The sequence below is a fragment of the Bicyclus anynana genome, chromosome 16 (assembly GCF_947172395.1).
Source record: "Bicyclus anynana chromosome 16, ilBicAnyn1.1, whole genome shotgun sequence".
In the NCBI taxonomy this organism is placed as follows: domain Eukaryota; kingdom Metazoa; phylum Arthropoda; class Insecta; order Lepidoptera; family Nymphalidae; genus Bicyclus; species Bicyclus anynana.
Genome location: NC_069098.1, coordinates 9,836,616 through 9,849,182, shown reverse-complemented (window position 1 = coordinate 9,849,182; position 12,567 = coordinate 9,836,616). Strand labels below are relative to the sequence as shown.

General features: G+C 35.1%; 1 protein-coding gene across 7 annotated transcripts in view; it reads left to right on the top strand.

Annotated features, from left to right (window-relative positions):
• Window positions 1–12,567, top strand: part of LOC112048176 (apoptosis-stimulating of p53 protein 1) — a 371,714-nt gene that overhangs the window by 277,621 nt on the left and 81,526 nt on the right. For 3 of the 7 annotated variants that reach the window (XM_024085602.2, XM_024085599.2, XM_024085598.2), the window contains exon 2: window positions 8,812–9,594. The exons of the other annotated variants lie outside the window; for them this stretch is intronic. In XM_024085602.2, the coding sequence (XP_023941370.2) occupies window positions 8,899–9,594 (696 nt within the window). In that variant the 5' untranslated portion in view covers window positions 8,812–8,898. The remainder of the gene's footprint in view (window positions 1–8,811; window positions 9,595–12,567) is intronic. 7 annotated transcript variants of the gene reach the window in all.

Below are 12,567 nucleotides of genomic sequence, written 5' to 3'. Positions count from 1 at the left end.
GGAAACAGGAGGCTCTTTGTGCTCATTTATAATGCACACCTAATAATACCTGAGTAGTTGAGTACCGTTCACCGGAATACTACCCTTATACAACTTAAGTACTAGTGTATTCATAAATCTACCACTTGGTTATGCGAAGACCTTAATTGAAACCTTTAGCGGTTATGAAAAGGTTACTGGAATATTAAGCAAATTTACGAACACATTGCTTCGTGACTGAGAAAATTGTAGTTAAATTTAATAATGTGAATATGTATTCCCTTTTTAGTGTAGTGAAATATTGGATAATATTATTACAGTTAGCACAGAAGCTGTAACTGTGTTACGTTTATTGTAACTAAAGTTTACCTTCACCCACGAGGTAATGTGAGTTTATACCTACCGTTTGTGTAATAAAGTTTGCTATTGTATTGTCGAGTAATTCTCAAATTTGAGTTCGTAATATAAAGTAGAGTAGTTTGACAAATTCCATAATGAGTTTACAGCATGAAGGCGGTACAGAAAAACAAAATGAATCCCCATCAACTATTTAGATTGTCACTACCTTCAAACCGATCAATAGCTTTTATTAAAATCGAGTGATTAAATAAGGATTTTATTGTTTCGTTTTTAGTTTATCCCATAATAATTTAAAATGAACGACGATTCTCTCCTACCTTCTAGCGTTGATATCAAATGATGATAACCAGAAATATAGGTTCACTAGCGGACGCCCGCGACTTTGTCCGCGTGGAATTTAGTTTTTCACAAATCCCTAGGGAACCCTGGATTTTTCCGAGATAAAAAGTAGCCTATGTGGTAATCCATGCTATAATATATCTCAATACCAAATTTCAACTAATTCGATTAAGTAGTCGAGGCGTGAAAGAGTAACAAACATTCATATCATTCGCAAATCTCGGGAAACTATGGATTTTTTCGGGATAAAAAGTAGCCTATGTGTTAATCCTCTATATAAATCCAGAGTAAAATCCATTTCCATTCCAAATTTTAGCCAAATCGCTTCAGTAGTAGCGGCGTTAAAGAGTAACAAACATTCATACAAACTTTCGCGTTTATAATATTAGTAGGATAGACTATTCTGTTGAATTCTATGGTTCCTATTCTGTAGCTTTTTTATCACCATAAAAAAGCTACAGAATAGGAAAAATATGCTATTTCATTTAAGTTATTTGATTAGATTGTTTGATTTAAAAACCAAACTACTTTTTTTGCGTTTTTGTAAAAGATGGAGTTATGAAGTGATAAACATGAAAAAATACACGTTAAGAACCTCCTTTCATTGTGAAGTCCTAGTTATAAAGTAACACGAGAAGACCTGTCGAGTTATGAAGGAAATAACTCAATACCGAATTACCGATGAGTGAAGTTTCGCAGCATTTTCACCTAAAACCAATTATACCAGACCGTTCTCATGTGGGTATAATTTTCGATTTCAACGACGAAACACAAAACGCCCTTGTCGTGAGTTACAGGCAATTAGTGCCTTTAACCTAATCCGATTGCACGACATGTGCCACGATCCGATTTTGTACGGAGCTATGAAAATTTGATGCCGCGCAGAGATTTGATGAGATCTGCTCAGATGAGTACCTAAGTCGCTAACTTTGTGTCTTTCAAAGGATAAAGTCGTCTTGTTAGATATTACTTATTTATTTATATATGTATAATGTAATATATTTATGTATATTTAATTTGATTTATTTATATATGTATAATGTAATGTAATTATATATGTATAACTTGATTCCACAAAAAAAAAAATAACAAAAGAACACATCAATTTTATAGACAAAAGATCTCTTTCAGGCAAATTAGTACGTATTACAACTTATTTGAGAGATACAAATAATATATATTTCATACGATATCTTCAATGGATATCAATAAGCGAGTTTGTTGGCGTTCATTTGAAAGTCACTGAGTTAGCGAATATAGGTATATACCTAAACACAATACAGGTATTGCTATAGGCACTGATATTTTACAATATATTGGTAGGCGCCCGCAGATCCATCGTACGTATCGGACGCATCGCATCAAACGGATTGTAGAATACGATGCGGATCTGTGGACGCATACCTTTAGTAGGTACCTACCACTTAGCGTCGCCGCACACGCGACAGCCACAAAAGCCGCCACAACAAGCAAGAAGGGGCCACAAAAGTAGCTAAGCGCGCGATAGCCTTGTGACCAGTGGTCGACTTTTGTTTTTTTTTTTTTTATTCTTTACAAGTTAGCCCTTGACTACAATCTCACCTGATGGTAAGTGATGATGCAATCTAAGATGGAAGCGGGCTAACTTGTTAGGAGGAGGGTGAAAATCCACACCCCTTTCGGTCTCTACAGGACATCGTACCGGAACGCTAAATTACTTGGCGGTACGTCTTTGTCGGTAGGGTGGTAACGACCGAAGCCTCCCACCAGCCAGACCAACCCAGCCGGGGATCGAACCCAGGACCTCCGTCAAGTAAATCCACCGCGCATACCACTGCGCCACGGAGGCCGTCGGGTCGACACTTGCGGTCAGTGGTTGCTACTTTGCTACGTAGGGCGGCGTTTAGTGACCGGTGAGAGCCACAAGAAGCGAGCAGTGACGATTCTAGCGTGTGGCGGCCACTGGCGTCAACCGTGTGCGCAGAGTCCATATAAAATGTCTGAAAACTACAGGAAATATGCCAGTAGCGGCGTTTTGTGGTTGTGGCTGGTGGCCCGTGTGTGGGAGCCTTTATGGATCAATACTGAGATGCACCAATAATGTTTACAAACGTCACTATCGTTCTGTTGGGCGGGGCACATAGTTCGATGAGCCGATGGACGTTGGGGTCCGATAGTGCTGGAATGGCGACCCCGCACTAGTAAGCGCAGTGTTGGTCGACCCCCCACCAGGTGGACTGACGACATCAAGTCAGTCCACCTGGTGGGATTCGCTGGATGCAGGTGGCTCAGTATCGTCATGTTCGGAAGTCCCTACAAAATGCCTATGTCCGGCAGTGGACGTCCATCAGCTGATATGATGATGATGATGATGATGACTATCGTTCTGTTTTAAAGATTTTTCCAAATTACTAAACTAGTGAAAAACTGTAGAACTACTGAATAGAATTAGATGTTTTAGTTTCAGATGTCATCTAGGTATTTACTTTTAGAGCGCTTTGTCAGAATTCGTTGACCTACTTTCATGGAAGACAGACTTAGATGTTCTCTTCTATTTTCAGTTGTAGTATGTATTTTTACGTCCTGACTGACATATTTAAAGCTATGAGCTGTAAATAAATTGTCTAAGCACATAATGTCTTTCCATTGATTTCGTTAGCTTGTAAGTAATTGGATTAGCTAATAAAATTTTAGGTTTTTTTTCAACCGCTCATGTCAATTAGCTTTTATCTACTTTTGTTAGTATTCCGTCGATGACAGCTTTCGGAAAATGTCGATGGCAATTAGTTAATGATTGATCGTTTTTGTTGTAAAGTAATTAATAGATATTAATTTAATTTTAATCATTCGTTATGATACGTATGATTATCTATTCAATATGCTTTATGTGTATTTTCTTTGGATTCCCATATTCGAAGTCTTGAATTGCGTCTAATTTTCCGGCGTTGCTTTAATAAAAAGATGACAGATGAAAGAAATGTAACAATAGATAAAATATATAAAAGTCTTGATGGGTAACAATTGTATATACTTACTGTTTAATATTTATAAGCAAAACTCTTACATAAATAATAAATGAAGAAAATGTTGAAATATTTCACAATGAGGCTTTTATAAAAATATATTTCGTGTGTATACAATGAATTTCGTAACTGATTTGCGGTATTTTTACGAAATTCGTTGTGTGTTATTAGATCAAAATTATGTTTTCATAATAAAACAGGCTGTATTTATATATAATACCTGAGATTAAATTATGTGCCATTTCGTTGACAGCGTACAGCTTCCAATAAGTAATGTTAGGGAGACCCATGCATCTCAAAACCTTATCTTGGACTCAAATCTGACAGGTCTTAAAGTTACCTATAATTTTTAATTCCTGACTTAAATTACATACCCATTAGTAACACAGGTTTTTCGCTTATTAGTAAAAGGAATATTGATCTTAATCAAAGATTAATGGTTAATATTGTTTTTAATAATAACTTTAAATAGTTTAAAAAACTAAAAAACCGCATACAGCACGCACTAAAAATTACAAATATTGGATTTAAGTCACGTGTCAATTTTTTTCGTATTCTTGGCAGCAAACCCTTTCATTTGATATCCATATCATGGGGGTGGATTTCAAACAGCCAGTCCGCCATCTTGGGGAGGCCGTCATATTGAATTTATAATGACGTTTCGTAGCTAGTCATGTATTGTCATCCGAACTTAGAGCGTGTGCAAAATTTCATCCTAATCGAAGACCGGGAAGTGGGTCAAATTAATATTCCAAGATCTGTCTTTCTTACATAGCTACAAGTGATTGGGGAGGCCGCCATATTGGATTTGTAATGACGTTTCTTAGTTAGGCATGTATTGTCATCAGAACTCGGAGCGTGTGCAAAACTTCATCCTACTCAAAGACCGGGAAGTGGGTCAAATTTAGATTCCAAGATTTTCTTACATACATAGTGAAGCTAATATAAAGCATGTAAAAATCAATCAATAAATGGTCAAGCAGTGGTCACATGTGAATAGTATCGCTGCAGCTTATTGCAGTAGCTTGATGGTACCTACATGTCAACGTGGTTGAATTGTCACTAGTGGTTGCGATGTGGTTGCGAAGTATCTAGTGTTTTGATAGATCAACGTTGTTCCGTTCACGCAACGTTGTTTGTATTGTGGTTGCGATGTAGTCGAATCAACCACACGTTGAATACGGAACCAAAATGTATACTAGATATATTCGTACAAATTAGCGCCCGCCCACGACTATTATTTATTTTATTTTACTTTTTAGGTTTCATATCCTCTACGAAGGTTTGCGATCATTACGGCAATTCCCACGAACTTTATTACTTGTTTTCTGTTTTGAAAATAAAAATGTAAAATTTTCGCAACTGCGATCGTTGTATGCGAAATTCATCTTAATTTTCCGCTGAAGTGTGCCAGTTTTAATGGGTTTCCTGAAAATTATAATTGAATACATTACTTCCAAAGGACATAATTGCTTCTTTTTAATTAGTTCACGGGAACTTTAATGAGGGCGGGAGACTATTTTAGGGACAGTTGCGGAAATATTGTTAAAGCCATTATAAGACACCCATGATGCCTGAAGTAACAAGGAACAAATAACAAATTGAAGCCTGAGAAATTGAAAACTCTTATTTTAGATATTATAGAAAAGAAAAGAGAGTATTTAATAATTAAATAAACTAATAAACCTTTAAATATAGGTAGGTATTCTGTATTCAACACATAGCTACAGAATAACTTAAAACTATACAATACATTTTAACGGCCAGCTATAGGGCCAGGTTTTCCACTTTGTTAGAGAGGATATGACTTTCGATCCACCACCCATGCTGTGATATATTTCGATTCTGTAACGATCACTATCAACCTTTACCATATAATGATTGGTAGACTGAGATTTTTCAGTGATGGTTTTTGGAAAAAAAAACTTTAGTATTTAATAGCCTGACTCAAGATTCAAACACGAAACCTCATGATCAGAAGTCATATAAGCTAACCAGTAGACGGACAGTTATGATAGTATTGTGTAAGAATGGTACAGAAATGTATTTTTAGTTTGTGGCATTATCGTAAGTAAGGTCTTCATCCCCCCATTTTGTGAAGGATACGAATGTATGGCCATAACAATGAAATCCCGCACGAGATTATTATTTTACTACGTGAGCTCTTTACGCGCGTCCCTTGTTGATTTTTTCGAGGTTTTATCGGAAATTGTATGCATCTATTGTATATTTATAGAAATATACAAACACTTTATTAACAACTTACGTTTTCGTTGTCGTTAAATTATGTTTTTCTCGAATGCCGTGGAAACCATAGATATTTTTCAGAAAAATATGTAGTTGTGTTAACTCTATCTATCTCCATTCTAAATTTCAGCCAAATCGGTCTTGTGATTGAGGTATGAAAAAGTAACAAACATACATATACTTTTGTTACATATATATTTATATTTTTGTTTAAAATACAATGTTAGATGATTGCAAAAACGAAAATACGATGAATAACTTTAATAGTTAATAAAAAACTAAAAAACACGCTTTTAGTACACACTAAAAATTACAAGTATTGGCTGGTATTATATATAAATCACGTGACTAATTTTTTTACGTATTCCTGACAGCAAACCCTTTCATTTGACATCCATATCATAGGGGTGGATTTCAAACAGCCAATCTGCTATTTTGGGGAGGCCTCAATATTAGATTTGTAATGACGTTTCTTAGCTAGTCATGTATTTTCATCAGAACTCAGAGCGTGTGCAAAATTACATCCTAATCGGAGACCAGGAAGTGAGTCAAATTAAAATTCCAAGATTTGATTTTCTTACATACATAGTTACAAGTGAAGCTAATTAAACGTGTTAAAAACGATGTAGTGAGTGATTACTTGAATGGATCCTTCGACCATTAGTCAAAGGGTACACCGAGTTACATAATAACCCTGCTGACGTGTGTCAGTGTGGTTTTGAAAATCCTAAACTAATGAATCAATTTAGAGTTTTTAAACATTGTTATTGTAATTCGGTGACTTCAGCCATTCATGTTATTCATTCGGAATCACGAAATTGTTATAAAGTAAAGGAAGAACTTCGCTTAACGGTGGCAGAGTACGTTGAATACACGCTCGTAATCCTGATTTGCAAAATTTCACTTATATTTTCCTTTGTTGCGGAAATATTTGATATTCTATCCCACCTGTTTGCAATATTGTGTAATCTTTATTTATAGGTCACAGCTTACAGGCATAATACGAGTAAGCTACTCGTATGTAAAATGTAGTTTAACAAGTCGGTTGCGCGGAAATTAAAAGCAAGATTTTGCTGTTAAAGTAAATATGAAAGTCAGAGACGTGAGAACATTATGTTAGTTTTGATTTTTTTATTACAGCGACAGTGATCTCGTTGATCCAGTAGTTAGCCTATGTTATTTCGGATCACCAGATCCTAGATTCTAGTCTTAGGTGGAGTTGTGAAGTAGTGAACTTTTCTTTTCTTCACGAACTTATTTGACGAATTTCTCAGTTTGTGTCATTTTCCCGCTCCTCAGAAAGTACGATACGCCATATGTCTTTAAAATTTCATTTGATCATGAAGAATCTTAGATCAATTATCATAGGACCTGCCTTGCTAGACGTTACCTCTCCGTCAAAAGTAGGTATATGATCATGATCTAACGTTTTTATACAAACTGCGTATATAGAATCGATGTCTCATTGTGCTAAAATTACACATGCGTGTACTATGATTTTAATTTATAGTTGTGTGTAGTAAGGACGCAGGAGATATTTATTGGTGTTTAATATTTTCGACTTGTGAGTTTACCTCATCCCAAAAAACGACAGACAAGTTTGTTGGTGAATTTAAGTGCTATGCAAGTTTAAAGGTAATTGGTTTGAGCGAAGAGTCAGAAATTTTAAGTATTCCAACTCGCATTGGAACAGCATGTTCTTAGCTCCACATTCCCTCTTCTACATCTACCTAAAGAAGGAGATTTAGTAACTTATATAATAAACCTCTGTCTAGTAAGTCTCAGTTTATCTTTGACTTCTTAGCACTACTGCATTTCGTTGTCCATTCGCCCACTAAGTTTTTGCTTCGCCAAAGTTCATTTCCACAATTAAGCAAACTCCTTGAAATAAACGTCGTTCTTCAGTTGAATAATTCACTTCACTTGTTCTTCGCTTGAATTGTATTCGCTTAATTGTGTGTACTGAAATTTAATGAACATTGTAACTCGAGTTAAAATTTACTCAAGTGTTAATAAACCTACATTATAAGTAAACTACATATTTTTTTTACAGTTGAATAAAAATAAAAATGTTTGAATTAGATAGGTACTTTTCAAACTTGTATGATACTTATTACTTGTAGAACAAAAATAATATATTAATTTTATCTTTCTCTGACCACGACAGTCTCTAGAGAAATATATAAATTGCGGTTCTTTATTGAAACAATGCTTTTAATGCTTATAGTTGTGGGACATACATAAGCTTTTACGACTTCTCTTTTACTGACAGTTAAACTAAAGAAATAAACTTTTAGTTTTGTTTTTAGTGTTATGTACCTTAAAAGAAAAACAAACGGAACTCTTATCAGATCATTTTGTTGTTCGTCTTGACCCTCAAATATCAAAAACCAAAATAGTGAATATGCCAGCTGATGCAGATACAATAGGTACATTAATATTCCTATCATTCATTCCTACATACTTTGGCGTTTATATCTGTAGGATACAAGTCGTTCAGTTAAATAGAATTTAATTTACAACAACCATTTTACAACAGCCCAAAGCGTTAAACTTTGGCGTTTTCCTAAAGTTTCAACTTGCTACTTAAATATAATTTTACCAGCTAAAACAACGTCACGGCATTAAATAAACCCGGGTATTAAAGATATTAAGCAGAAGCTTGTATCCGTTGAACTAGAAACAATGCGCCATAAGTCAACGTAATAGAACGGAACTTTAATATCTTTGTAGGAACGCTACAAACGAAATGTTAGGATTTACATAACTTGCTATAAACTCTGTAAATAAAACTCGGAAACGGACAAATCGTAGCTGCATAGATTGAAAGGGGATGTTTTGTGTAGATTTCCAGACATATTAATTCTAACTATGATTTGTGAAGGTTTTTGTATGTAACAACATCATAAAATGATAATGATAGTAGTACGAGTATATAGAGTTAAAAAAAGAAAATTGTGACCAAGTGAAAATGCTAGCTTGTGTGTGTCAACCAACGGAGACAGCGTTATTGTTTAAAGGAGGACCACCAATAACTATGGGGCCACTCGGATCTGGTAGTAAAATGCGCCAAACAACAGATGTAATGAAAACTATTAGCATATTTCCTGATTCTGAGCACAAAGTTAATGAAGAAACCAAAGACAACTCGCCGTCTATAACCCCTTTACCGATTTATGTGGATTCATCTGGTAATTTATTGAATTTAAGAAAGATTGAACGTAAAGCAAAGTCAACAAAAATACTTGTCAATCCGGTATGTACGGACAGCGTGAGTGACGATAGCAATACATCGAAACCGGCGAGTACAAAATGGAATGGTAAGAAAAAAAGACTCAAGATAGCATTTGTCAAAAATGAAAACAAAGATGATCTTAATTCTGAGCACAAAGAAATTAGCCGCGACGAAGCTAGAGAGGATAAAAAATCAATATCGTGCTTTAAAATCAAAAGCTGGGAAGATAAATCACGTACTAACGAAGACAGAAACTCGGCCCGAGAGAACTGTACGAATGAAAATGCGAGTAATGCAATGAGCACAGAAAAACCCGATCTCATTAGACATTCTAGAAAAAACAGTAAAGACAATTTAATAGACGAAGGCACAATGACGGATGCATCTCTGGAAGCAGGCCAGTTTTCCAGAAAGATCGACACTGAGAACGAGGTGAGTTATAGTTATAAAATCGTTTTATAGCACAGACATATTATATGTTTTGTATAATGTATATTGTATACCTTTGCGAATTTATCAATTATTTTAACTTTAACCCACACAAGAGGATATTTTCTAGATTTTAGCGCCTTTCCAATTAAGTCAGGCCGCATTTCCCCGTCTCATATGTAGATATGATTCCCTTCAAACATTATTTTGTCCTATTAATAATATTTAAAGATCTGCAGGCTAATTCACTAACTTTGACGTATGTTAGTTGACATATACGAAATTGAGATTTTATGTAACAAATATTATCCGGTGCCTACTGTCAACCCTTCTTGGATATCATACAGATGATCATACAATTGGCATTGGCCTATTCACTAATTTGTTGACACGTTTACAATAATACAAGTCTATATATTTTTTGTAAACATAATAACTGGCTATATACATTGAATAAAACGGGCTATATAAATTAAAACAGTAGTCTAATTGGATTCAGATATAAAACAGTCATTAGAAGTCTAATTTTACTTAAAATTCAGTTCATTGTTAGTAATATATTTCAGTCTCCGCGCTGTGCGGGTCAATCTGTATGCTAATGAACCATCGAAACATCCTGGAATTGTATTCGTCTTTGTCTTTGTCCTTTTCTTCTTATTACTTTCGCCAGACAATGACAGCCTATTTAATAGGGTCGAGGTGTTTATTTAATTTGCCAGCGGAATTATCGAGTTGTGTGTTAAATTCGTATTTATTTTATCGAATCGAATTTTAATTAATAATTGCCAGTAAATAATGAAAGGAGATGGTCCAAAATTGTATGGAGCCCAGGGTCCGTCATTGTACCCTGGCGGAAATAAAAGAAAATATGTTTTTAAACTATTTTTGATTATACAAATCTACGAATCTTTAATTCTTTCGAAATAATATTCATTTTTTCCCAAGAAATACAACATTTATATCGGTAATAATGGCGGATTGATGAAGTTTTCAACGCAGTAGTCGATTTGACGTTTGCTGTCAATTGTCATGTCATAGTTGCTTTAAGGGCGCCATCTTGATTTAGATTTTAATAAAATCCTTGTATTTTATAAATTTTAATGATACGGGGTACAAGAGTGGACCTGAAATGGACCATATCCTTTAATATGTTTACTTTGTTAATATTTGAGAGTAATATTGTATTATGCTTATTGGAGTAGTCAAAGCTACTTAACAATTTTATTAAAGTTATATTGATTCAGATTTAGTTTCGCTCAAGCAGCAGGATATATGACAATTAGATTAGTTACTTAGTTTTAAAATCTAATATACCTAATATAAAATTCGAAATATTTATAAATTAATCCAGCCCATATATGAAATAGGTTATATGAAAGACATAGGTTACTTAATATAACATTTTATTTAGATGATCAATTTTATTAATTGCTAGCTGACGCCGCGCGGTTTTACACGCGGGTTCCCGTTCCCGTAGGAACATGGGGATAATATATAGCCTTCCTCGATAAATGGGCTATCTAACACTGAAAGAATTTTTCAAATTGGACCAGTAGTTCCTAAGATTAACTCTTCAACTTTATATATTAGTATAGATATCGTACCTAACTACTTTACCAAAGTAGCCAATAAGTAACTAACTTAGGAGTGTTTGAATATATTTACACCAAATATATACATATATTATATATACAAGTAATAATAATAATAATATTTTATTCTCTATAAAACCGTAACATAATAGGTAAAAATAGCTTAAGATATACAAGTAATATACTAACTTAGGAGCATTTGAATATATTTACACCTAAATACTAAAAATGTTTTGAATGCTGTTAGACTCAATACAAACTGAAAAAGGTCTTTATGTAAGTTTTCTATAAACAGAAAATTTTGAAAGAGCTGACAAAGTTGACTATAAGATAAACTACACTATGAACATGAAAAATCTATACATGCCGGTACAGCACTACCCCTTAGGCTTAAGCGGTGTTTCAAAAGGAAATGCAGTGTCATCCCTCTTAAAAAAATCGCCGTGAAAAGAACGGATAACATACGTTTACTATCGACTGGTATTCATGAAACTAATGGTTCTTTCAAATGAAAAGCATCAATTCCTCTGAAACGATTGAACGACGAACAACCTTATAAAGAATCTTGGCTTTAACGTGACTTGTGAAGTTTTTATTATGAACATCTTGTCCATAATAATGTGTTATCTGTATAAAATTTTCGTATCACATTGTTTGTGATGTGATGTGCACTCTTTCGAAACGGCTCTACCGATTTTAATGATTTATCTGACTTAAAAATAAGGAGGTGCTATGCTCGGCTGTATCTTTTCTTTTTATTTAATTTTTGTAATTTGGTAGTTATGAGAAGAGATCTAAAGAAGTCTGGCAAGTTCGTTGATGACACATGATATGCGGGCAACGGGGGGAAAGACAGCGCGGGTATAAAATCGAGCGTGCGGGGAAGTGACGTCGTTACACGCCCCCCGCCCCGCGCAACATCAGGAGTGTTCCGAACGAAATGCCAAGCTATAATATTTAATATTTTCGTATTGAAGATGATGGCAGAATAGACGTACCTTCCTACAGACTGGGCGGGAGCTATATTTAAGAGTAAGCAGGATCCTATGTGATAAAGCACGAGCTATGAGTACTTTATTTAGCCACACGCGATAGCCACAAACGCCGCTACAAGAAGGGGCCATAAAAGTAGTTGAAGCGCGCGACAGCAACTTGTGGCCGGTGGTCGACACTTGTGGTCGGTGGCTGCTACTTTTTAACCCATACATGCAGTATCATAATCGCGTGAGTGGCGTGTGGTGGCGTTTTGTGTCGGCGTTTAGTGGCCGGTGCGGGCCATATAAAATGTATGAAAGCTACAGGAAATATTCCGGTAGCGGCGTTTTGTGGTTGTGGCCGGGGCCCGTGTGCGGGAGCCCTTACGCTTTAGGTTGACTAGGCATAT